This window comes from Pelodiscus sinensis, chromosome 31 (assembly GCF_049634645.1).
Source record: "Pelodiscus sinensis isolate JC-2024 chromosome 31, ASM4963464v1, whole genome shotgun sequence".
NCBI lineage: Eukaryota > Metazoa > Chordata > Testudines > Trionychidae > Pelodiscus > Pelodiscus sinensis.
Genome location: NC_134741.1, coordinates 12,631,933 through 12,657,650, shown reverse-complemented (window position 1 = coordinate 12,657,650; position 25,718 = coordinate 12,631,933). Strand labels below are relative to the sequence as shown.

The 25,718-nt window shown below is 49.6% G+C and overlaps 1 protein-coding gene across 5 annotated transcripts; it reads right to left on the bottom strand.

Moving 5' to 3' along the window:
• Window positions 1-6,601: 6,601 nt before the first annotated feature.
• LOC102458255 (uncharacterized) lies at window positions 6,602-25,018 on the bottom strand. 5 transcript variants are annotated; one of them, XM_075912321.1, is made up of 10 exons: window positions 24,880-25,018; window positions 23,835-24,298; window positions 22,495-22,590; window positions 21,700-21,927; window positions 21,337-21,359; window positions 20,531-20,646; window positions 19,924-19,983; window positions 17,802-18,002; window positions 10,052-10,165; window positions 6,602-9,751 (listed from the first exon to the last, which is right to left on the bottom strand). In XM_075912321.1, exons 2-10 carry the CDS (start codon window positions 24,201-24,203, stop codon window positions 8,007-8,009), a joined length of 2,952 nt encoding a protein of 983 aa, XP_075768436.1. In that variant the 5' UTR covers window positions 24,204-24,298; window positions 24,880-25,018; the 3' UTR covers window positions 6,602-8,006. The 5 variants fall into 5 exon arrangements, with proteins under 5 accessions (XP_075768436.1, XP_075768435.1, XP_075768438.1 ...); XM_075912320.1 differs by having other exon boundaries at window positions 24,890-25,001; XM_075912323.1 differs by having other exon boundaries at window positions 24,818-24,882.
• Window positions 25,019-25,718: the final 700 nt, after the last annotated feature.

The window sequence follows — 25,718 nt, the reverse complement described above, 5'->3', positions numbered from 1 at the left end:
TAAAAGCTGGTGTGGTGCCATTACTCTCTCTCGGCACACGGAACTGTGGGGAAGCTTTGTTGTCTCTCTCTGTTATTTGTGGGCGTAGTATTGACCTCTGAGGCTAACCCCAGGCCATAGTACCCCATTCAAGCCAGGCTGTCTCCAGGCACCAGGACGCGGTGTTATGCCAGGCTGGGACGGGTGCCGGAAACCCCTGCGAGCCAGATGGACCTTGAGTCCAGTGCCTCGCAACAAAAGGGGGGGGGGACCAGTGTGAGCAGGCAGATTTCTCTTAATTCGGTGACTCGCAGAAGGTGTAAGCAGGCGGACTTTTAGTTCAGTGCCTTACAGAATCTAAGCGTGTGCAGAAAATGGGGGTAGGTCAGTCTACAGGAATTCCAGTGCCTTTATGATAAGAGCTTTCTGGTATAGGATCCTAATGAAGTCTGATATTAAGTGCCGGATGTCTTAGGGCAGCGCCACTTAATAGAAACACCCATGAGAATTGGACAATAAAGAAAGATGCATCTAAATGTGGAAACTGTAGGAAAAATGTGAAAAAAGATAAAAAAAATTTTGTGAATTTTTTTTTTTTTAAATGAGTATGAATGTAATTAGTGAAGAATGAATGCCTCTGCATAGGTCTGAGACTTGAGCTGATCCCAGCTGCACCAGGGCTCTCCCACGAGGGAGCTCTGAACACAAGGAGGGGGGGTCAGCTGAACCTCGAGACTCAGCGGATATGTGAGGGAGTGACGACTCCCCTTATTTCATGAGCTGCTAAGGTCTGACACTCTAGACCCGGCAGACTCTTTCTTTGGAGTGTGTAAAGTTAGTTTAAGTGGGGGTTAGTCTAAACACCCCCCACTCTGCCGAAAGGCACCCCTGTGTACTACATGTACATGCATAATGGTCCAAGGACCTGTAAGCATTTAACAAATTGGAAAAGAGGAAAAATTAAAGCCCTGAGGGATGAAAGTAAAGCTCAGAAAAGCAAAAATCCTCCCTGCAGTAAGATAGGTAACTTAAAAGTTGTTGCAGCACCTCTGTGCCAAAATAATGCACAAGAAGTGGAAAAAAAAAGAAAAGAGATTTCTCAGTTGGCACACCCATATCAACCAAGCTTGGAGGGGGGGGGGGGAATCTGGCACAACATCACCCCTCTATCCCTCTTTATAATGCATACATAGGTAGAGAGGAAACATGAAAAATAACTGAAAGGAATTAGTTCTTCCCTTTGAAAACACGGGCTCCTGTAACAAACTTGCCCGATCCAAAGCAAAACACAAAGTTTAAAATAAGTTTAACAGTTTAAGGAAAGTGTTCCTCCAAATCCTAAGGGAGAGGAGGAAAAAAAAACCTGCTTTAAGAAATGACTCCTTGTTTCTTGCAGCCTCTTTTAATCATCTTAGCAATGAAACAGTCAAGTTAAACATTTGGCTACAGACACTTTGTTAAATCTATTAAAGAGAAAATAAAGAATTCTACTGAAGCTTAATTGGTTAACCGCATAAAAGAATAGAATCTATACATTGTAAATTTGTAAAACCTGCACCCTAAGGGTTAAATGCGTCTTCCAAGGAACCTAATTATTGTTTAAAAAAATCCAAGCCCAGAAACTTCAAAGTGTTTCTGTTCAAGGCTGAGCTGATAGCACTTTTGGCTTGCTTTCAGATCCAAGGTTGTGTGCGTCTGCAAACTGCCTGTCTGTTCTGGAAGGGGGGGAGCACTGTCCCCCATAGATCATCAAGAAGCGCTAATATCATCTTAAAATTAACTAAAGAAAAAAAAAACCATGGTTCTGTGTCATGACATAATAAGTTTGTGTTCTGTGTTCTGTCCAGATTTGTTTTGTGTGTGTCTTAATTTTGATATATGTATTTCTAACATTGTTGTGTGTACAATATTATTGTTTTAATGAAAGAATAATTTAAGTCCCTTGAATAATCTTAACTTCGTGCTTTACACAGATGGCTTTTTTTGCTTTTATAATTCTAATAGAGTTTTAGTAGCAGGCTATGCAGTTTGTACTGTCTAGAATGTAGTGAAATCTGCTCCTCTACCTGCTGTTTTTCCCTTCTCTCCTACCATCACCAGTTCCTTTGCCATCTCTGTCAGAACTGGCCCTCCTGCAAGACCAAGCCCCAGAATCAGAAAAGCAGGAGTGGAGACTGGCAGAGTGCACCTTGCACCCAGACCACTTGTGGTGCAGCTCTGATGGCAACATTGTTGCCCCAGTGGTCTTGCTACCTCACCTTGCCTCCGTGCTCCATGGATTGTCACACATTAGCAAAGGGGGGATGGTAGCAATCCTTAAAACAAAACTGGTTTGCTCCCAAATTCTCCCAAGCAGTCAAAGATTACTGTCTGGCTTGCCCTGTCTGCCAAGCCCACAATGTGGGTAAACCTGTAAAGATAGTTCCGGCAACCAGACCTCCGCCTTTGGGACCATTTCTGAATTTACAAATGGACTTTATTCAATTGCTTAAATGTCAATCTTTTGAATAATGTGCTGGTTATTGTTTGCTTGTTTTTGAGATGAGTAGAAGCTTATTCCTGCAGGAAAGCTGATGCCAACACAGTAGCTAAGAAACTTCTAAATCATTACATCCCATCATGGGGAATACCCCTGGTGATCTCCAGTGATAGAGATACCCACTTTACTGGGCAAATTGTTCAAAAAACTGGAAAAGTACTACTCTGTCAGACAAGCACTGCACTGTGCACGACACCTGGAGAGCGCAGAAGCAGTAGAAAGATGAAACAGGATTTTAAAGAACAAACTTGCTAAAATATGTGAGAACTCTGGCTTAACATAGATAGTAGCACTCCCGATTGCCCTAATGAGCATGAGAGCCACTCCTAATCAGAAAACTGGACTCAGTCCACATGAAATTGCATGTGGCCGACCTATGAGACTGTTAAGCAGCCCAGACATTAACCTGGCTGATGCCACACTCGTTAAAGGAAGCATAGTCAAGTATTGTCAGGAACTTATGAGGTGTGTACAGTCCTATCATTCACAGGTTAAGGACGCCTTCCAAGAGGCCCCAACTGAGCCGTGCCATAAACTACAACCAGGAGACTGGGTTTGCGTGAAAGTTCACAAGCGAAAGACTGCCAGGTGGAAGGGTCCCTACCAAGTCCTTCTGACCACCCATACTGCTGTAAAGTGCGAAGGATTGCCCACCTGGATTCATGCATCCCACTGCAAACCCGTTCTGGCCCCCACAGAAGTTGGCCCCAACAAGGAGCACCACAGACCTGGTACCAGAAACCCAGGTCCAGAAGTAGATGAGGATCAGCGCAGGCTTGGTACCGGCAATCCAAGCCCTGAAGCAGATGATCCTGAAAGACTGAGGCCAAGGTACCAGCTGCAGCCCAGAAGGACCTGCCAGCGATAGGTGAAGCAATCTACGAAGTCCTGAAGAACAGCCAGCATGAGGCTGGACAAACAATTCATGTTGAGCTTATGCTTAGTCTTGTTTTTAATACCTAGTAGTTATAACCTATATGGTTCAAATGTGTTTACGCTTTTAATGAACCAAGTTTCTCAAGAATTTAATTCCACAGGTTGCTGGATATGTGCTCACAGTCCTGTACATTCAGAAGGAAGCATCCCAATGATTCCAGTCCCACTGAACAACACTCAAATGAATGGCCCATTGTGTTTAGTGATCTAAAGCCAAATGATACCTGGCAGGATAAAGGGTTTACTAGCCCAGGGTACATCCGCCTAGCCCTGACACCAGCTGGAAAATACTGCTGTACATGTAATGGTTCAGGAGCCAGGGTGAGAAAAAGCCAAAACCGAATGGCCCTAGACTATGTCCTAGCTAGTAAGGGCGGGGTTTGTGCCTTAGTGGGAAGAGAATGCTGTGTGTATATTTCTGACACCAGCAAAGAAGTAGAGGAAGATGTCTCAGAGATTGAAAAAAACTGTGGAAAGCCTAGACAAGAGAAAAGCTGGACCCTCTGAGGTTGGTTGGGAGGCTGGTTTGGACATGTGGGAACTTGGATTTTGCAAGGTATAGTTTTAGTATTAGCTATATTCTTTTGTGCCTATTTTTGTTTCTTGCTAATCGAATGCTGTATTTCTTGTATTCTGGAGAACAAGAGACAGACCCTTACTAAAGGGAATGTGGAAGTAATGATGTTAAAATATGATGAGCAGAGAAAGGAACAAGAAATGTATATAAATACTTTAATGGAAATGGAGATGTAAAATGGTTTTGTGGTTAGCCTTTAAAAGGCTAAAAGGGGGAAGTTGTAGAAGCTATTTTATGTTTAGCTAGAAGCCATCTTGTATAACAGAAACCATTTCAGCTTTTTGTCTTTGCACGTAGGCCAGAGTGAACTTTCTATCACCCCATGCGCCAGGCCAAGACAGATGTGCTATTGGAATGTGTTAATTGGGCTGGTTCAGAGAGGAGAGGTACTCCCTCGTACCTGTCCGCCATCTTGCTGATAAGGCTTTGTTTTTCCTAGTTTAATTGATTATTTCTGTAATTGGATGCCCTGACATCAGACTGTTTGGTTAAGGGTATAAAGATACTAGGATTGATTGTATTAAGCAGCTTTACTGGGCTCGACTTTGCTGGGACCACGTTTGGCTCACTTTGCTTTACTGATCAATAAAGCAATCAGTAGTTAGCCGCCTAAACAGAGAGGAGCGTGTTTTTGCTTCGACAACAGGGTCTCTGACACTCCAGCAGCAGGGCCTTCCAGCCCTTCAGCCGAATTCAGATCAGGCTGGTCAGAGCCTCTCGTGTTCACTGAGGGGGATTCTGCACTTGCTGCCTTGGGAGCCACAGTCACATTACAGAGCTCCTCCAAGGCTGTCCACAGCGCTGCCAGGCCATCCCCAGCCGCTCTCCCATGCCTTCAGCAACATGGCTGCATTTTATCCTTCCCCCCTTCAGTAACAAGCAGCCATTCCCCACCAGCTCCAGTGGAGCAGCGTTAGCACCAGTGTGGCTCCGTGTTGAAGCTTTGGCTGTGGGAGACTGACTTTTGGAGGGAGAAGAGATGTCAAGGCGCCAAGTTTCACCCATGACTAAAAATCCCCTATGGGCCACACACCTTTGGTCCGGTAAGGGTTCCAGTGAGAGCAAGGCAGCGAGGATCACTGGACCAAGCTGTTTTCCTCACCGTGGCCATTGCTGAAATGTTCATCCTGACCAACAAGCCTGGCTTGTTCATCCTGACCCCAGCAATGGAGAGCGACTATGGGTAGGCAGCCACTGCATGGTAGGAACTGGCCCAGGGTGGGAATACTTGAATTGCCCCATGGGGGTTGGTGAGTTTTGGCTCGTCCCCACCAACTCTGGCAGTGGACTGTTTCCCTGCCATTAGGGCCTGGGTCAGGACACAGTGGAGGAGGAGGACCTGGGCCCCCCAACCCAGGGGCTGAACCCTTTGCTAGCCCATGCTAAGAGTACCCTGTTGTTGGACTTGAGATGAGAAGACTGTACACTTGTTAACTAAGGACGTTTCCCAGGGGACTTTACCCTAAAAGGCTGTGTTTCTCGTGATCTGAGCCCCTCACTGGGGAGCCTCAGCTGGGCGAAGGCTAGGCCTCTGATAATCAAGGATTCTACTCATATACTTTAGCTGAGAAGGTGGTGCTTCTGTTAATTAAGGGGATGGATTTCCTTAATAAAAGGGCCTCTGATGAACAACTGGAAACAGGGTGTTAGCGTTTGTTTTTGAGGGATTCCGGAGCACAACTTGGGCTCAGCCCAACCGTGTGACAGGATACCCATTGGCAGGGAATGTGAGACACACCCTCTCTCTATTGGTACAAAAAAGTAAGTTCATGTGGCAGGAGTGAGGCTCAGGGGATTTGGATTGTGGAAAGTGACTTAAGGTTGGGGCACGGTTGAGGAACAGATGTGTGAAGGCTGGCTCTAGGGACGAGAGCCTCAGGGATAAAACAGAGGTTTGCAGTGTGAACGATTGAGGGCAGGGTTCCCTCTAAGGTTGAGGCCCACCCACCCCCAAAGAAGAGCTACAGAGTGACTATTCAACTGCTCCAGGGTGGGCCGTGTGGCAGCAGCCCTTGACAGAGATAGGGCAAGAGCCACAGTGGGTGCCTGCTCCAGCAGTCTGACTGGAGCCAGAGCCATAGCTGTGTTGTGGGCGGTGCATGCTTTGGCAGCCTTGACCAGAGCCTGAGCCGCAGCAGCATCACAGGCAGTGAGTGCTTTGGCAGCCCTGGCCAGAGCCAGGGACATGTGGTAGTGAGGGACTGGGCTGTTCTAGTGACCAGGACCATGTGGTGAGGACATCTGGTTCCAGCTCCACTTCACTAAAGAGCTCCACCTTGGGATCTCAAAAGGTAAATCTGCAGGTTATTTGAGGGTACGTCTACACTAGTCCCCTAGATCAATCTAGGGAGCCTAATGAGGGCGACCGGAATTGCAAATAAAGCCCTGGATTTAAATATCCTGCACCTGATTTGCATGTTCCCAGCTGGTCGCCCTTTTAGAAATTGACTAGCCTGAAGTAACTGCTCGTATCTACACACAGCAGTGAAACGGGATTCTGGAATAAAGCCCTAAATCGAATAAGGAGGTATTCCTTGTGGAATGAGGTTTACCATCTAATTCGATTTAGGGGCTCTACTCTGGAATCCCATTTCACTGCCGCAGGTAGACACGGGCAGTTACTTCAGGCTAGTCAATTTCTAAAATGGCAACCAGCCATTGACATGGCAAATGACTAGAGAAACGTTCTGTGCCCTGATCATATTTAAGAGCTTAAACCATGTCAAGGAGAACAATTCTCTCTGATCCTCTGTAGCCTTGTTACTTGTAAAGGCATCAATCACATCAATAGTGCTGATTGTGCCAATAACTATTTTTCTCCCTGCGGAAGTTATTTCTCTCAATCTCACTCTCTCCCACACACTGTGTAGAAGCAACTAAAACATTTTTAATTAATGTTGATTATTTTCTATTCATGGTAAATCAATATGCAACCAATGATGACATATTAAAAGGACTTTTCTATGACTGACGGGGTCTAAAGCATGCAGATACTATAAGAAATAATCTAATTATTGGTTATACGTCCTATATATAGTGTAGTAATGTAAAGAAAAAGAGCTAGATGAAATTTTCTGGTGATATCCCTAAATTCACCTTCTGAATGTCATTAACTTGCAACTGCAGAATGAGCTTTAGAGTCAATGGCGAGGGATGGTACATTCACTTTTTATGCTTTACAAATTAGTACTTTCACTAGATTACACTGGGAAGAAAGTGCAGGGGTTGGGATGATGGGGACACTGCAGAAGTTAGGGGCAAAGAGGGCACAATACAGGGTTGGTAGCAAAGGGTGCACAGGATGGGGGGTGCAGCAGATGGGGGAAACTCATGGATGCAGGACCAGTGGAGCAAGGCTGGGTGGGAATGAGACTAGGTGCCAAGCTGGGAAGTTTTCAGGGTGAGTGTGTGCAAGGTCATGCACCTTGTTAATTATCCTTTGTTTTAGTATTTTTCTTCCATAAAAATTTAAATTGCATGTGTGTGTGTGTATGCAAAAATTCTCAGTAACTCTCGTGTGCCACAGTGGCACACATCTGAACAAGTGCACAGAATGTCACTCTTTGTGCTCAAGAAAAAAACTCGCTCCACTCGTGGATGGAAAATCTTAGAGGGAATACTGGTTGAGGGCTCCAGCTGGGGGTGTTATCTCAAAGATGGAGGGGACTGACATGTAAGTCATTGAAAGGCTACATTGAGGACAGAAGAATCCCACAAGCTCTCGCTCCCCAAGCTTAGGTGCTACTGTGAAGGGGAAGAAGGAAGATACACCTCTTGCCTGGGAGACACGTCTGGGCCAGGGTTGAGACCAGTGGGTAGAGGTATCTCTCCCCACCAAAGCCCTATAAGTTTGCATGGCATTTAATAGCCACCTGACCAGACAGTTTAAAAGGAACTCAGGTTATAGGTTTCTCCCCTCTGCCGGTCCTCTGAAGGCTAACAGGATTTGAGCTCTGACTAAAGCTTTCCTCACAGTCAGAACAGCTGAATAGTTCTCTCCTCTCTCTGAGTTGTCTTATGTTTAACAAAATCTGACCTGTGTTTGAAGCTTTTTCTGCAATGTATTATCTGATGGCTGGTAACACAGGAGCACTGACTGAAGCTTTTCCCACAGTCAGGACAATTGAAAGGTTTCTCTCCTGTATGGGTCCTCCTATGCGTAACAAGGCTTGAGCTCTGACTGAACCTTTTCCCGCAGTCAGAGCAGCTGAAGGGTTTCTCCCCGGTGTGGCTCCTCCTATGGGTAACAAGGTGGGAGCTGCTACTGAAGTTTTTCCCGCAGTCAGAGCAATTGAAAGGTTTCTCTCCTGTGTGAGTTCTCCAATGGATAACAAGGTTTGACTTCTGACTGAAGCTTTTCCTACAGACAGAGCAATTGAAAGGTTTCTCTCCTGTGTGAATCATCCTATGTATAACAAGGTGTGAGCTTCTATTGAAACTTTTCTCACAGTCAGAGCAGGTAAAGGGTTTCTCTCCTGTGTGGGTCATCCTATGTCTAACAAGGTCTGAGCTGCTACTGAAGTTTTTCCCACAGTCAGAGCAGTAGAAGGGTTTTTCCCCGGTGTGGGTTCTCCAATGGATAACAAGGTTTGACTTCTGACTGAAGCGTTTCCCGCAGTCAGAGCAATTGAAAGGTTTCTCTCCTGTATGGCTCCTCCTATGGGTAACAAGGTCTGAGCTGCTACTGAAGCTTTTCCCACAGTCAGAGCAGTAGAAGGGTTTTTCCCCTGTGTGGATCCTCCTGTGTTTAACAAGATGTGACTTCTGATGGAAGGTTTTCCCACAGTCAGAGCAACTGATGGGTTTTTCCTCTGTGTGGGTTCTCCTATGGTGAACAAGGTCTGAGCTCCCTGTACAGCTTTTCCCACAGTGAGAGCAAATGAAAGGTTTCTCTCCTGTGTGGGTCTTCCTATGTGTAACAAGGTATGAGCTGCTACTGAAGCTTTTCCCACAGTCAGAGCAGGTGAAGGGTTTCTCTCCTGTGTGGGTCATCCTATGTCTAACAAGGTGTGAGCTGCTGCTGAAGTTTTTCCCGCAGTCAGAGCAATTGAAAGGTTTCTCTCCTGTGTGTGTCCTCCTATGGGTAACAAGGTGTGAGCTTCTACTGAAGCTTTTCCCACAGTCCGAGCAGCTGAATGGTTTCTCTCCTGTGTGGGTCATCCTATGGGTAACAAGGTATGAGCTGCTACTGAAGTTTTTCCCACAATCAGAGCAATTAAAAGGTTTCTCTCCTGTGTGGGTCATCCTATGTCTAACAAGGTGTGAGTTTCTACTGAAGCTTTTCCCACAGTCAGAGCAGTTATGGGGTGTGTCTCTTGTATGTATTTTCTGATGGTTCATAAAGTGTGAGTGTTCACTGATGGTTTTCTCAGAGTCAGAGCACTTGAAGGGCTTCTCTCCTGTGTGGGCTCTTTGATGTTCAAGAAGAGTTTCACAGTCACTACAAGTGCAGGGTGATTCTTGATGGGGGATTTCCTGTTGAACGGTTTCTGTGTTTCTTTTCTCCCTTCTGCTCCTGTCACTGGAGTAACACTGTCCCTCTGCTGGATGGTTTCCCTGCTGTCTTTCTGGGCTATGCTGACTCTCACAGCTCTCTCCTTGCTCACGTATCTGGAAAACATACCCTTCAGATCTTCCCAATAACATCCTACATGGAGACACTTGCTCCAGTCCGTCTTGCTGAAGACTCTTTTCATGGTTCTCAGTCAGCGTCCCATCCCCTGTTGCAATAGAGAAATAATTGAGACAGGAGTTATTCTCCATGATGAGCTAAAAGGAAACTCTGAAAGAGGAATAGAAAAGGGGACACACTCAAATAATGGTCAAATTATCATGAGTGGAGTTCATCCTCCTCCTTCACAAGCCTTCCACAGAGGAGAGAACACAGTCTTTCCTCACCCACCACACACTGACTGGAGTGCAAGACAGACTGAACAGTCAGACTTCATGAAAACACATAAATTACATCTGCTATAAGGAGACAGAAATTGATTTCTGAGTCAGTTTAAGTGATTGCTCACCTGTGTGGGTGTTGCAGATGATCTCCCCTTCCTCACAGCTCTGGGGATCTGGGACCCGCAACTCCTCCTCCCGCTCCACCCAGGAGATCACATCAGTTTCGGAGACTGGAAATCCTGTTTGGAGAGCAATGAACCAAGTGCTGATCTTGTTCATTAAGGTCTGTGCCATTACTGCTTCCCAAGCCAGGATCTGAGTCACCCACCCAGAGACGCACCTTTCCTCACCTTGCAGAGACTTGCCTCTGGCTGGTACAAAACCCCTGGACACACTCACCTGCAGTAAAGGTGCGTCACCCCCCCGCTTTGGGAATGGCCCAGCTCTCTCTCAAGGGGAGCTGAGCACTCTGCTGCACAGCTCAGTCCCTCTCACAGTTCATTCTATGCCCCCGGCATCCCAGGGCTGGACAGGAACACACTGCTCAGAAGAGGAGCTCTAGTAAGGGCTTTCAGGTCTGACATCAAGGTCCCAGGCAGGGCTCAGACAGCAGCTGTCACATGACAGGTCACTAGGACTTGAAGGACCCAGCAGATCTCTAGCTCCCCAAGGCTCTGTCCACAAATCTCCTGGCTGGTGGGCTGGGCTTGCCCTGATCTTTGGCTCAGATGCTCTACTTGGGCCAGAAGGAGGCAGAGGAAGTTGCCTGAGCATCTATGTGAATCCTTGGCTGGTTGCTTCAGGTCCTGCCTATGCTTCACACTCCTGATCTCAATTGCCTGTGTCTGGGTGGGCCCTGCCAGATGCCCACAACAGATGCCGTTTCCATGGCTGCCCAGGGTGGCGCTGGGCTTCTCTCAGGGGAAGCCAGTGCAGAGATAGGCCATGCTGCTTCTCTGGTGCTTGTAGCTGTTGCTCAGCTCCCCCTCTGCAGCCTCGGTTCTACTCTGCCAGCAGCAGCCTTTGTGTGGTTTCCCAGTCTGCCTCTTGTGGCGAGCCTGGTCTTTGATTTGATGCCTCTCTAGGGCTGCACAGAATTTCTCACCTTTACACCTTGTGAGCACGTTCCCCTCAGCTTCAGCCCCACCCCTTCTCAGAACTTCATTTAGTGTTCAGAAGGGCCACCTGTGACATGACCATGGAGCTCATTGTGCTACTGCTGTTACACAACTACAATAAACCTTGTGCAAAGTGTGTTCAGTGCCATGTCAATGGGAATGTTCTGATGTGATGACTATGATTATCTTGTTTATGTCCATTATTTTTTAACTGGAACAGGATGGACTTTGGCACTGGGTACCAACTATCCAGGAAAGCACATTCCTGAGGAGGAGGAGGCCAATCAACACACAGATCTCAGTAACTCCAAACACACAGTCCTAAGAGGTGGCTCAGAAAGACACTGACCCTTGTGCACAAGAGTGAGATGAGGGGATAATGGATACGGATGTTTTGTTCAAACAAAGAGGCAGGAGGCTAAGGTGGTAGAACCCATGGAACACAACATGCATCTTGTTTGTGTCAACGTATTGAGAGGAGAAGGCACAGGAGGGGCATGCTGATGCTGGCTGAGGGGCAGCGTTCTGATTGCTGACTGAGCGGATACCGTTATTGGGTTGGGACAAGTCTCACTATACCTGTGCCTGAGGAGCTGGAACACTAGCACCCTGCTCCTTTTCACAATAAACTTGGCCGAGTGCCTTAGCATCTGAATGGAGCCTGGGCCTTTCTTAGTGGCAACGTGAAGGTGTGCTGAATAGATAAGCCGAACGCTCTGCCAGTGTTGCTGGCATCAGAGCTCCAGAAAGAGCCGCCTAACCTGAACAGCTGTAACGACGCTCTGTGGCACTAGCAACAATTAATATGGCACTGCAATCGCTATGGAAAGCAAAATTAACAATCACAGCAGCACCTGGGAATTCTAGTGTAAATCAGGACCCCACTGTGCTATCGCAGTGCTCATATGGAGCTAAGCATCACCCCTCTTTAGTTTAGGTATCCTTCCCAGCCCTGAGAAACAGGGACACTCTATAATAGCTATTAAAGAGAGAGGTGACCGCACACAGAGAGTGTAAGAGACTTGATCAAGAACACACAGGAAGTCTGTGATGGGCAGAGAACTGAACACAGGTCTCCTGAGCACGAAGCCAGACAATCACACAGGAAGAAAAAGTCCCTACCCGAAGATATTTCACTCTAAAAAGACAAGACAAATGACGTGATTTATCTCCACTGTCAGGGCTTGACAAGCGGCGGCTGTGACAGACCGGGCCGTGGCTGGGCACAGCTGAGGGTGTCCGCTCAGGGCGAATTGCTCGAATCCGGGGCTCCTTACAGCCCCCGACTGGTGACCTCTCCACACAGGCCACAAACCAGTCCCACAGAGCACTTCAGCTGCCTGCCTGAAGCCTCCCGAGCAAAACCCCTCTAACACCCCAGCAATATCCGTGCCCCAGATGGCCCCGGGCCTCATACACAGGTGGGGGGGGTCCTAGCACCCAATCCCACCTACCCCGAACAAGTTCTGTCCGGTTCCAAGAAACCAGCCACAGATCCCTGGTCAATTTACCCTCTGGACCTTACCCACAAATCACGCTGGGCCAATCCTTTAGAATCTATATCTAAAGGTTTATTATCACAAGAAAGAAAAGCATGAGAGTAAGGTTATTAAAGTACAGTACGTTACATGCACCGAATCTCCCAGTCCTCGATGCAGGCTCTAGCAGAGATGTTGCAGCTGCTGGTTTAAAAGTTCTTATTGCACATCCTACGATCAGGATGGGTTCACAGGTCTTCCGGGCTCTTCAATCCCTGCAATGCTGCCTCTGGGATGAAGTGCTGAGCTGAGAACAAAATGGCATCGACCACATGGCCTCTTTATACCCCCTTCCTGGCCTCTTCTGGTATGCAGCAGGTCACCTGGTCCTCAGCCTCTCTCTGCTGGCCGCTCTTAGGTGTCCACCCTCATGCTTTAGGTGTGTCTTTGGGCCATCAAGTGCCATTGTTCCACAGGGCTTCACTACTCAGCCTGTCCATAGCAATGCTTAACCACATTCAGAGAAATATTCAGCTTCCATACAGATTACAGATCTACACACACAGACATTATATACTCACATAAACAGTGTACACAGGATCAACAAACAATAAGCTCCCATTCAATACCCCACATGGCTCCCTTTCATACCAATTTCTGGGGCCAACACCCCCACCTAGGGGTGCAGCAGCGATCTGGCTGCTTCCCTCCAATTTGGTAACGTGACACCCCCAATGCAAAATTGATGCAGGAAGTGATGCCAGTAACATCACTGAGGGCATCACAGGCCTCCCCAACCAAAATGGTGGCGTGCCTCAGTTTCCCTTCTCATACAGGACCTTCTGGCGGGAACCCTTTTTGTCCTGTAAGAAGTTCCAAGACCAGTTACAAGTGTTAACCACGAAATAGCAACATCACAATGTCCCCTTACATACCGTCTGTCGTTTGGAACATCTCCAGACAGATTACATGGTATTTTCATAAGCTCATGCACACTGTATACCGTTACAATTCTCTGCAACAATAATACATTGGTTACAAGAATTAACATTAGTAACAAGAACAATCCTATACCAGGTGTATACTGAAATTCTCCATCAGGCCCCATCTCTGGCCCCACACTATTGCAGTTTTGGCCCCTCAGGTTTAAACTGCAAATCTTCTTGACCAAAGCAAGTCCTGCCCCTCCCCCTTGTCCTCTGGGCTCCAGGCCTGAAACCTCTGGCCTGACCAAGACAAAGGGCTGGCTGGGTGTGACTCCCTGGCTCACCATGGCCCTGGAATTCTCCCCCTTCCCCCACTCAGTGGGGTAACAGCAGTAAGCTGTAGACTCCCAAGTCTCTCCTCTGTCCACCTCCAACCTCTGTTTCCACATGGAACCAGCTATCCATTTCCCTGATTGAGTATGAGTGTCCACCGTGTCCGGAGATGGGAGCTTAACTGCCATCTCCTGCATCCTAGAGAAAGTAACCACACAGCCGTTCTGCCCTGCATACTTAGCTACACAGTCCTTCTCCTGAATCTGAGACAGTAACTTCCCACTCTCCTCATTCACCTGGGAACGATCCTGTTCCATACCCACTGACTTCCCAGCCAGCTGGTCACCCACAGTCACTGGGTTAGCAGCCTGCTCCAGCTCTCTGGCTGTTCCTGCCTCATCTGGAACAACCCTCAGTCCCTCTGAGACTTCTCCAACACCATCCACACTGGGTTTCCCTAAACCCAAGTCAGTGGTGTCACTGCTAACAGACAAGTTCTGTCTGTCAGGCACTGCAACAAGTGCCTCACACAAGAAGCTGCTGCCTTTTACAGGCAGAGCTTTCTCCTGAATGCCTTCTCCAAGCCAGGCATCGTCACCTCCCTCAGTCACAGCAAACTGCTTACTACAAGCACTGCCAGGACTCTCCTCCCTATGAGCTTCCTTAATCAGCAGTTCACCCTTCCTTGGCTCTGCAGTAGCATTGCCCTGCTGAGCACCAACCAATTCCTCCTGCAATTAATTCCCTTACTCCCCGAGTTATCTCTGGCCCCTCAGGTGGATTCACAGATAATCCCCTCTCAGGCACATAGACAGACTCACAAGAGACAGGGTCAGAGGCATCTTCACTCCCTGCGCAGCTCTCTAGATGGCTGTAAACGTCCACACCATCATTAGGCACCAGAGTTAACACACCCTCATTCTCTTCTTGTGCCCGGGCTAAGGGGTCTCCCTGCTCCCACAGAGTCGCTCCCCCCTCTGCGAGCAACACAGCAGCATCAGGCACAATATCAGGGTCACCACTGTCTGGTCTCTGGGGTTCTGGTAAAACACTGACTGACTCTACCTGAGTCACCTCATCCCTCTCCCCAGCAGACACAAACCTTGGGCCACCCCCTTCCTGGGCCTTAGCCATATCCAGACCCAACTCTGGGACAACAACACTGCTCTCAGCCTTCACAGGCTGTGGGGCACCTTCCTCAGACAAAGGAAGAAACTCTTCCCCACACAGACAGACAACCAGAGACAGCTTCTCCCTTGTCCCAACACCCCTGGCTAATCTCAGGCATACAGCTAGCCACTGGGACAGCTTCCTTTACTGCCCCACTGCTACTTCCACCAGCCAAATTGCCAGCTTGCACACACTGTGCTTCTTCACACAAATCACTTTCAGCTTGTGCAGGTTCAATTTCACAAACCTCACCAGCCAACAACACCTCAACCAAAACTCCGCTCTGGCCAGCCACTCCAGACTGCCCCAGATAAACACTTTCCTGATTTTTGGGCTCTTCCTGCCCCGGTTCTGATTCCAGCCTCACCTTGAAGGCATCAGATGGGCCCTCACCCACAGGCTCACTGCCTCCCTGCACAGACACACAGCCATCTGCCACAGGCACACATGGAGAGACACTTTCCCCTTGGTTACAGGGAGATTGACCAGCCTCAGAGAACTTCCCAGAGTCACCTGTACCCCCCTCACAGCGCCCATACATGCTTTGGGGCTGGGTTACAACATTAGCTGGGCAAAATATGTCTGCCATATCATAAGCACACCGCATACCCACAGAGTTATACATTGAACCTTCAGGAGAATACAGTCTCTCTTGTTCTTTTAGTCTCTTAAGCTGGAGGTCAAGTCTAGTATTGTCCTCCTTGGCTAGGGCCATCTTCTTTGCATGCTCTGCCATTCTCTCTGCATGTTCTGCTTTTCTCATCTCAAGTTCCCGATCCATCTCCTGCTTTCTCTTAGCAATTTCTTCATCTGCCTTCTGCCTTCTTTCAGCAGCTTCCTTGGCTTGCTCCTTTTCATCCACATCTCTGGTTAGTAACAACACTACCAGATCTAGTTTAGAGGCTCTTTTCCTAAAGGCAATGCCTCTTCCTGAGCACAAATACTTCAGAGCCTCTCTATTTAGGCTCTCATACTGGCACTGACTCATTTCAGCTGCCCTTTACCCAACCAAACTCTCAGTACTAAAAATCAAATTTAGACAGCGTGGGGTCCTGATCCCAAAGCTCAATTGACCAAGATCTGTGGATCCTGCCGACTACGCCACTGTGACAGACCGGGCCGTGGCTGGGCACAGCTGAGGGTGTCCGCTCAGGGCGAATTGCTCGAATCTGGGGCTCCTTACAGCCCCCGACTGGTGACCTCTCCACACAGGCCACAAACCAGTCCCACAGAGCGCTTCAGCTGCCTGCCTGAAGCCTCCCGAACAAAACCCCTCCGACATCCCAGCAATATCCGTGCCCCAGATGGCCCCGGGCCTCATACACAGGTGGGGGGGTCCTAGCACCCAATCCCACCTACCCCGAACAAGTTCTGTCCGGTTCCAAGAAACCAGCCACAGATCCCTGGTCAATTTACCCTCTGGACCTTACCCACAAATCACGCTGGGCCAATCCTTTAGAATCTATATCTAAAGGTTTATTATCACAAGAAAGAAAAGCATGAGAGTAAGGTTATTAAAGTACAGTACGTTACATGCACCGAATCTCCCAGTCCTCGATGCAGGCTCTAGCAGAGATGTTGCAGCTGCTGGTTTAAAAGTTCTTATTGCACATCCTACGATCAGGATGGGTTCACAGGTCTTCCGGGCTCTTCAATCCCTGCAATGCTGCCTCTGGGATGAAGTGCTGAGCTGAGAACAAAATGGCATCGACCACATGGCCTCTTTATACCCCCTTCCTGGCCTCTTCTGGTATGCAGCAGGTCACCTGGTCCTCAGCCTCTCTCTGCTGGCCGCTCTTAGGTGTCCACCCTCATGCTTTAGGTGTGTCTTTGGGCCATCAAGTGCCATTGTTCCACAGGGCTTCACTACTCAGCCTGTCCATAGCAATGCTTAACCACATTCAGAGAAATATTCAGCTTCCATACAGATTACAGATCTACACACACAGACATTATATACTCACATAAACAGTGTACACAGGATCAACAAACAATAAGCTCCCATTCAATACCCCACATGGCTCCCTTTCATACCAATTTCTGGGGCCAACACCCCCACCTAGGGGTGCAGCAGCGATCTGGCTGCTTCCCTCCAATTCGGTAACGTGACAGCGGCAAGCCCCACTCGCCAGCCGCGTGGTTTGGCATGCTGCGCAGCCGCACTGGGCTATAATCTACTCACCATGGGCAAATAGATTAGCCCATTTATCGAGCCCTGTCCATTGTACACAGACGCAAGTGAGCCCCAGAGAGAATGAAGCTGAACTTTTGAAAGGAAACCCTGCCTACGCCTCAAATGCCAGGAGATCTCTGCTCACGTTTATCTACTACAGAGCTACCTCGGACAAAATACTCAGAGCATCAACTGCTTCATCCACCCTCCCTCAGCCCCAGCATCCAGCCACTCCCACTGGCAAGTACCAGCTTGTCATAGAGATTAGCTACAGGCAGGGAAGGACTCTGGGAACCACACCCTCCTTCCAGTGGCTGAGCACATTGCCACAAGGGGACCCTGCAGGCACTAAGAGTAGCCAAACCCAGACCCTGATATCTGGTACCTGCTGTTCCTGCCTGAACCCTTCTACTCACACTTCCAGTCAAGGTAGAAGATGGGCAAAATAGGCAGTGAGACCTTAGTTGTGGGCAAAGCAGCACCACTGTTATGACCCTGAATCTGCTTTTTCTGGGAGGGGGCACAGAGGGCACAGTCTTTCACACAAAAGCCAGGATTATTGGGGCAGATACTCATGACATTGTGGGCAAAGGCAATGAATGATCCTGAATCAAACCCAACCCAGCTGCTTCAGAGCCCTCCCAGCTTTTGTTACCCAAAGGGACAGGAATCCTTACTCAGCCAGTTCACAGCCTCATAATTCTCCTGCATCACATCCCCGTAGAGGGCTCTCTGGCCCGGGTCTAGCAGAGCCCATTCTTCCTCAGAGAAATACACAGCCACCTCCTCGAAGCTCACCAGCTCCATCATGGCCATTTCCTGTTCCTGGCTTTGCAGGCCAGGGGCTGAGCTGGAGACAGACATGGGTGTTCCGCAGCCTGGCAAGGGGAGAAGGGGAATTGGAGACATTTTAGATGGGACTTTAATCCTTTCCACACACCCATTCTCCCCAGACTCTGTCCCTAATGACACACGTGTTAGACTCTGCCATTTTAGACAAAAGTTTTAGTCTAGATATTCCATAATCAACACACAGGAGTTAGATCCCAAATCCATATTAATTTCTCTCCATACCAGGCTTGAGTTACAACATTGCTGCGTTTGCCACAATGGGATTTAGTTCTCAGCAGTCAGTGTTTCTGATAACAAGCCACATATTTATCTGCCTGAAGAGGGACATAGGTTAAATGTAGTCTGGTATATTTAAAACCCTTAGTCTTAATTCACAGATTTGCAGCACAAACTGTGCTCTCTCATCTGAGGGAGAGGTTATGAACCCTTTCCATAACAGTGAAGTTAACACCACCATTCAGATGCTTATTATTAAACATGTGTACTTATTATTAAACACGTGTGCTGAGTGTTTGCAGGAAGAGATCTTAAAATTCATGCATTCATGGTATCAGAAGATATCCTTAGTTGTGCAGTCTGACCTCCCTCAGTGGCACAAGCCATTACACTTAGTCCAGTTACCCAGGCACAGAGCTCTGTTTCCCCACAGTGTATTTTCTAGAAAGTCCCCCAGTGATTTGAAGATATCAAGAGATGGAGAATCCACCAGTTCTTTGATAATTTGTTTCAGTAGCTAATCCTCTTGGCTTTCGAACATTTGTGCCTCTTTTATAGTCTGAAATAGTCTGGCTTCAGATTTCACGAATCTGCTCTCACTAAACCTTATCCACTTGACAGGGTGGGCAATTCATTTTGTTGGGGGGCCAAGTGTAAAGTGGCTGAGAGTTGCATTCTTCCATGACATTAATGCAGGAAATGCAGGGTCTGGGATGGGCACTGGAAGGAGGACGATGCTTGGAGTACGGGTTTGAGATGCAGAACGGATAGAGTGGTCTAGGAGGGAGTTTGGGTGAAAAAGGCAGGTTGTGATCTAGGACACTGGATTAGCCAACTACTCGTTAGACATATAACAACTTTAACATAATTTAATTTAGAGAAGTGACTTAGTGGACAAATAAGGAGCTGTGGGTTTCTGATGACTGAGCGCTCTTGCATATTTAGCTGCAGGAGGAGGACAGAGTTTGGGTATGCAGAGTGGGGGGCAAGAGTGGGGAGCAGAGATTAGGAGGGGAAGGGAGAGGTTGGGATGTCAAAAGACTCCCGTCCAGAGCATGCCTATCTGAGTGACTCCCGGTCAGAGGCCAAGCACCTCAGGCAGGCAGGGAGTGTGCCCAGCCCTCTCACAGGCTGCAGGGCCATATCCGGAGGGGAGGGGGCATCATGCTTTGTTTCTGGCCAGAAACTGGCCAATGAGATTGTCCTGGGGGTGGCAGCACCTGAAGCCTTTCCCCTCCCCTCTGGGCTCACAGTCACTTTCTGAGTGACTTGCAGATGGGGAATGGCATCCGTGGGCTGGATCCAATGGCTTGGTGGGGTGGATCCAACCCACGGGCAGTACTTTGCTGAGGCCTGCACTAGACTTAACAGCCCTTGGGGATCCAGCAGTTTCTCACCATGAACAAACTGATACTGTTGAAGCCAGTCCGTTCTCAGCCTTTCATCCCATTTATTGTTTGAAACCAACCCCATACTGAAACTAATTGAGCAGTGAAATCTGAGCCTAAAGGTGCCCTCCTTTAGCATCACAAAGCCATAAACGAGTGTTTCTCCAAGTGTCCACAGATCCCCATGTAGTGCCCCTGGGTCTCCTCATTGATCAGTGGATGAGATTTAGGGCTGAGAGTGCCGTGGTCGCTGGGTTTGGTTGGTAACTTCAATGACAATCCCATGAAGATGTTTTCATAGGAATGTTCTCATCATTTAAAGAATCTCCACTTGCAAACTCACCCTGTCTGTAAGCTCCCAGGGATTTTCTTCTTGCTCTCTCTAGTGCAGAGGGCAGAGTGTCTGGTGGGGGAAGGGATAAGAGAGGTGAGACTCCAGGCTCTCCTATTTATAACACTGTTCCCACTCTGAACTCTGCATTTCAATTGTATCAGAGACCAGACAGAGATGCACTCAGGAATTTAGTATGAAAGAGCCTGAAACTTTCATTTCCTTCCTCACTCGGGCACCTCCCAGCTTTGGAGCCAACATCCCTGCAGCCTCACACCCATCCCAGGAGAGAGAAGCTGTAAAAGATTTACTCTTCCCTCCTCACCCCCTCCCATTTGGTTTCTCATTCACTTACTGCCTCTTATCATAACCTGGAGCTGTGGTGGTAGAACACATTGCCATCACGGTAACTTTAGCCATTTTGATCTCTGAACAGGAGGTTCAGAGTTTGCAAACCCCTGGCTCTATCTACACACAGTGGGGTCTGTTCGCTCAATGTCTCTAAGGAGAGCCAAGTGATGGAGCTGTCATTCTCTACGTGGGAATTCAGGCAGGGGAAGGTGGACTACACAGGCCAGATACTTGAACCACTTTCCCCTCATCCATCCTTTCTAGGTACCTTTGAACTCCCTCAAAGTCTCCAACAGCTCAATCGTTTTCTGGGAGAAACCTCTGACTTGTTCTTCCAGTTCAGGGGAAATCTCCTCTGACAGCTGGAATTGCTCCATCTCACACCTGCACAGAAGTAATTTCATGTGATTGTATTTAGTTTACTGCTGATAAGTTCTGGCTAGTAAGTCTCAGCTCTAACAGGCCTGAAGTTAGAATTTCTCCAATTCTCCCAGCCTGAGAGCAGGGGTAACACATCCCATGGCCGTGCAACCTTCCCCTGAAAGGTCCCATTGCTGTTCTTCACTTCTGGCCTGAGGAGACTGGCTGGCGGACTAAAGGGGAATTGAGTCTCCATGACCAATTCACTCCTTGGCTTCCAGGTGCTGAGGGACAGGAGGTTTCCAGGTGTAGGAACCTGTCCACTAGGGACTAGACTGAGATACCAGCTCCCCTGTCCCCAGCTCCTTCCACATAGGTATCCAAACAGCCCTCGGATGGGACAGACTCTTGGTCCCTGCTGCTCTGGGTTGAATGGCGATCAGTGGCCAACAGCGATAGGCCCATTTTCCATCCCACAGACTTGAGGCAGCCAATCCCCAGGGAGGCGACAGTTCCAGGAAACATTTGAGGTGAGACTGTGCGCTGAATGGGGAATTCCAGAGTCTGTGCGAGGATGAGACCCTCAGAATTAAATGAGTCAGAGACATTTGCATCTAACATCTGGCTGTAGGACTCTGGGGAGATGTGGTGCTAACATCAGCTCCAAGCCCTTTCCCTGCGCTGTGTAATGTGAGGGGATTGAGAGCCACATACCTACTCAGGGTGCTTCTTACATCCTAGGAAAAAGAGACAGAAAAGAATCTCAGGCCTATTGAACACACACAAGGGGATGTCACGGAAGGGATTTTGCAAACCTGGGACCTCAGAGAAGGAATTTTGCAAACATGGGAAGAGAGGCCCTGCACTGGCCCCAGGAACATGGATCCCTTTGAGCGAATGGGGCTTTGCCATTACTAATAGCTCTGTACCTGTAACTCTACAAAGCAAAAAAGTCATTCACATAGCAGCAATGCACATAGAGTTACACCGAGATCTGACAGCTGGAACCCAGCACTTCTGATTCAGGAGCCTCCCTTCCCTGTGTGGGGAGCTGGGACATTTCTCCCTCAGTCTCACCTGCAGGAATTCATTTGCTGGCTTCTGACACTTCCCCTCCAGCTCACCAATCAGCTCACTGATACGGGAAATCTGCACAGAGAGTTTCCAGACAGTGTCAGTCTGGAGCCTCCCAATCTCCTCATCCAGCTTCTTCAGCTGGACTAGGAGGAGTTGCTCTTGTTCCTCCAGGAACTGCCACTGCTGAAACTTGGCCACAATTATCTGCCTCTCCACTTGGGTCCATTTCTGTATGAAAACAGGGAAAGGGCTGGTCAGGGGCATGGATGGAGTCCAGGGCCCTTTCATGGGGAGTTGAGTGCGTAGCAGGGAGAATTTCTTGGAAAACCCTAAAATTTGTGACATTGGTTACTAGGCAGAGGCGTCTCTCCCAGCATCTCCTTTGGCCCGTGTCCCTCTGAAATGGATGTTCCTATCTCTGTCATGGGCAGCATCTTCTGTTATTCATGCGCTCTGGGAATTCAGACCCAGAGCAACAGGAGGCAGGACTCAGCACCAGCCTGACAAAGATACTCAGGAAGGAAAAAGAAAAAAAACACGTTAATACACCAAGTGAGTAGACAGCCCTTCAGGGGGACATTCAGCTCCCTTGTGGAGGATGTCTGGGAAAGCCACAAAGGCTGGACATTAACTTGTGCACTGACATGGATGCTCAGGGCCTGTCTACACATGGATTTCATGCAGCAATCTATGATCCAGAAGAAACACAAACAAACCCAATCTCACCAAGGCCACACAGGATTCTGCCTCCTAACACAGCCCTCCCACTGCTGGTCCATAGCCACAGGCACCTACCAGATACTCCTGGCTTTTCCCTTCTGCTGTTGTTTTCCTTCCCAGCACCTTTTCTCTCTCTTCCCTCAGAGTCTTCAAATGGGCCTCCAATTTTTCCTGAAGAAACAGAAATAAGCACGAGGGCAAACTACATCAGATGTTGGGAGTCCATTTGTCTGCCTTTAAGAGAGTCCCAGTTTTGTGGAGCTCTCTCCCTGTACAGCAGGGACTCAGCCCTGGACATGGCTTTGTCCACAAAAAAAGAGACAGGAGGAGACTGCTGATAGCAGGACACCTGTGAGGGTGGGGGACAGGTCGGTGGTGGCACCTTTGTAAAGAATGATGCAACTGGCGATTAGGGAGGTAAAAATGCTTAACAATACTAATCATGTAACTGATTACAATTTTATCAGGGACAGTATTTTTTAACCTGCTGACAGCCAGGGCTGGTATCAGAAATGGGCTCTCCTGGGTCCGGGGATCTCTTGCGAGGTCTGCCGGGGGTGGCCACAAGAACAGCTGGCCGATGGGAACTCCCAGCAGCTGCAGACTGATGTTAGCTGCCAGAGGGAAGCAGGCACTGCTGGGGAGTTTAACCAGTAATTGGCATCGATAAAGATTAGCTCATCTGTTAACCCGTTTGAACTCTTGCTACAATCCAGTTGAATCCGAGTTGTGCCCGACATGGGCCTGCACTTCCTGAAGCCCTGCTATGGGTGGGCTAGGGCTTTATTAAGGCATCTTTCCCTCCTAAGGACCATACTTCATCACTGTTCAGTGATACTGAGGGACAGGGAGCAGTGCAGTCTAACAGTTGGACCAGGGTTCGCAGCTAAACCCTATTTCTGACATGCTTGGCAACTATGAGCAACTTGCTGCCCCACCTCCCCTTCCTACAGTTTGTCTAACTGGACAGTGACCTGCTCAGATCAGGGACTTTCCCTTGCTGGGTGTTGTGCAGGTTCCAGATTGCCATTGCGGATCTACAAGGCAAATGACAGATTATTATTCCTGTTCTTCCAATCAGTAATGGCTTGTCACCTCCTCTTCTCCAGTCCCAAGGCAGCTCACTGACAGAGTGGCCTGTAGCTCCTGTGATCTAAACCTCTCTGATTGTTAACACCTTCCTTTGCGCAAACACCCCTGTCACCAGTGAGGGCTGGGTTTCAGGATTCAGAGCCTCAGAGAAACATTTCCCACATTAGGTATCTGTAAAGACTTGACATAAGTTGCCACATAGCCAGAACATTTATTTTTTACAGCATCTTTTGTAGGCTTTACAGAGCCGTGTCACACCTGTGCCCAGTAACAGTCAGTGAAATTAGCCTGTAATTAAAATACACTGGACAGTAACTCTGTACCTTGTACTCCTGGGCAGCTTCCTGTACAGGCACCACTGTGTGATCCTGGGATCTGTCATACACCACACAGATTGGAGTTTGATCTTCACAGAACAGCTTCAGAGCCTCCTGTTGCTCCCTGCACACCCCATCCCATCTTGCTTTCTTTGCTGCCTGGAAACTCAGGGGCTTGGCTAGTTCCACCACATTTGCCAGCTGCAGATTGGAACGGAGGGGTCCCTGCTGCTCAGTGTCTCTGCCCTGAGGGCTGAGGGGGGCCTGGCAGAAATTGTGCCCGCACTCTAGAGTGACTGGGGCTGTGAAATCCTCCAGACAGACGGGACACGGCGCTTCCTCCCAGAGACTTTGCATGGGGCTCTCTGCAGCCATGGCTGCCTCCGGGCTGGGGAACAGGGGCCTTGTCACTTTCCTGAGCTCAGCAATGGAGGGGCAAGTCCAGAGGGCATGTGCGTGAAGTACCAGCACTGAGGATAAAAAACATCAAAATTAAAAACCAAGAAGCCCCAAGCTTTGCTCGCCCACTATCCCCTCCACTGGGCCCGCTCAGCCACCTGCCCCAGCCAGAATCACTCCCGTCTCTGTGCCTTCATGCCAGGGCCCCTCCTAACCCGGTGTTCAAATCACTCCCCCCACCTCTGCAGCCCCCTCACAGACCCTCTGTGCGACCCCGGCCCGCGCCAAGCGCTCAGCCGCCCCTTCAGCCGAGTGGGAGCATCAGGCCAACAGCCCGAGCGAGGGATCGATACGCGATCACAGAGGCCGGGGGGGGGGGGGACAACGGGGCCAGCCAAAGCCTCCTCGCAGACCCCGCCCCCAGCGGGCGCGCCCCGATGCCCAATGCCGGACCCACCAGCAGCTCAACACGGCGGGTCACAGCCCCTCCCCCAAGCTCCCTCACGCTGGGCTGCGGTCTCCCCCGCTGTGGCGACCACTCCCCCAGCCCCGCAGGGCCGCGCGCCCGGGGAGTAACGGCCCCACCAGACCCAAAGAACGGCTCCTGGCTCAGGGAGCGCGGCACATGCGCAGTAACCGCGGCGATGTCTACCTTTCCCTACTAGCGCTTGCAGTCAGACGCAGCTGCGGTCCGGAGCGAGATGGGCGGAGCCTGAGCAGGCCCGGGGAGTGACGGGCTGGGACCTGCCGAAAACCCGACCGCGGTAGAGCAGAATGGGGCTGGCGCCGTGACACCGCGCATGCGCATCAGGTTCGTGACTCCGATCAGAATCCAGCGCCGGGGTTTAGCTCAGACTGGGAGCTGCCTGGCCACGCCCCCTGAGGGGGCAACTCCCCGGGCCACAGGCTTCTTCCGCTTCTCGGAGCGCGGTACAGCCCGCAGGTGGGCGGAGCATTTGCAGCGCGTGTAACAACACGGGGTGGTCTCTCAGTGCCGGGTTGGGCGTGTCCCGAGGTGGGAGGTTCTGGGCGGGGCCGGCGCGCGCTGCTGGGGCTGCAGGGTCCGCTCTGGGCCCCACGTGGCCATGGAGCGGGGCAGGGGGAGGCTGCGGTGGGTTCGCGCGCGGGGCCCTGGGACCGGCTCTTTGTTTCAGGGGCGGGCCCAAGAGACACCCACGTGGGCCAGTCCCGGTTTCTGCCCAGCGCGTCTGGTTGGTCTTTGGGAGACGCGCGTGCGCTTACCTGAGAGCTTGTGCTACTCATGTCCGGGCAGTGCGCATGCGCAGCGGATCTGGTGTAGTCTGCCCTTCTCTCTGCTCGCAGGAGCTGTGAGTTTTGCTTAGTCCCTGTCAAAAGCCTTTCGCAAGGGAGGAAAGTGGCTCAACCGTGGAGGTGGCTTCTCCTTGACTTGGCGAGAGGGTGGAGCAGATGCAGGTGGGGTTAGGGTGGGTAACTTTTGGGGCCAACTCAGCTCTGGTGAGGGGAGGGGAT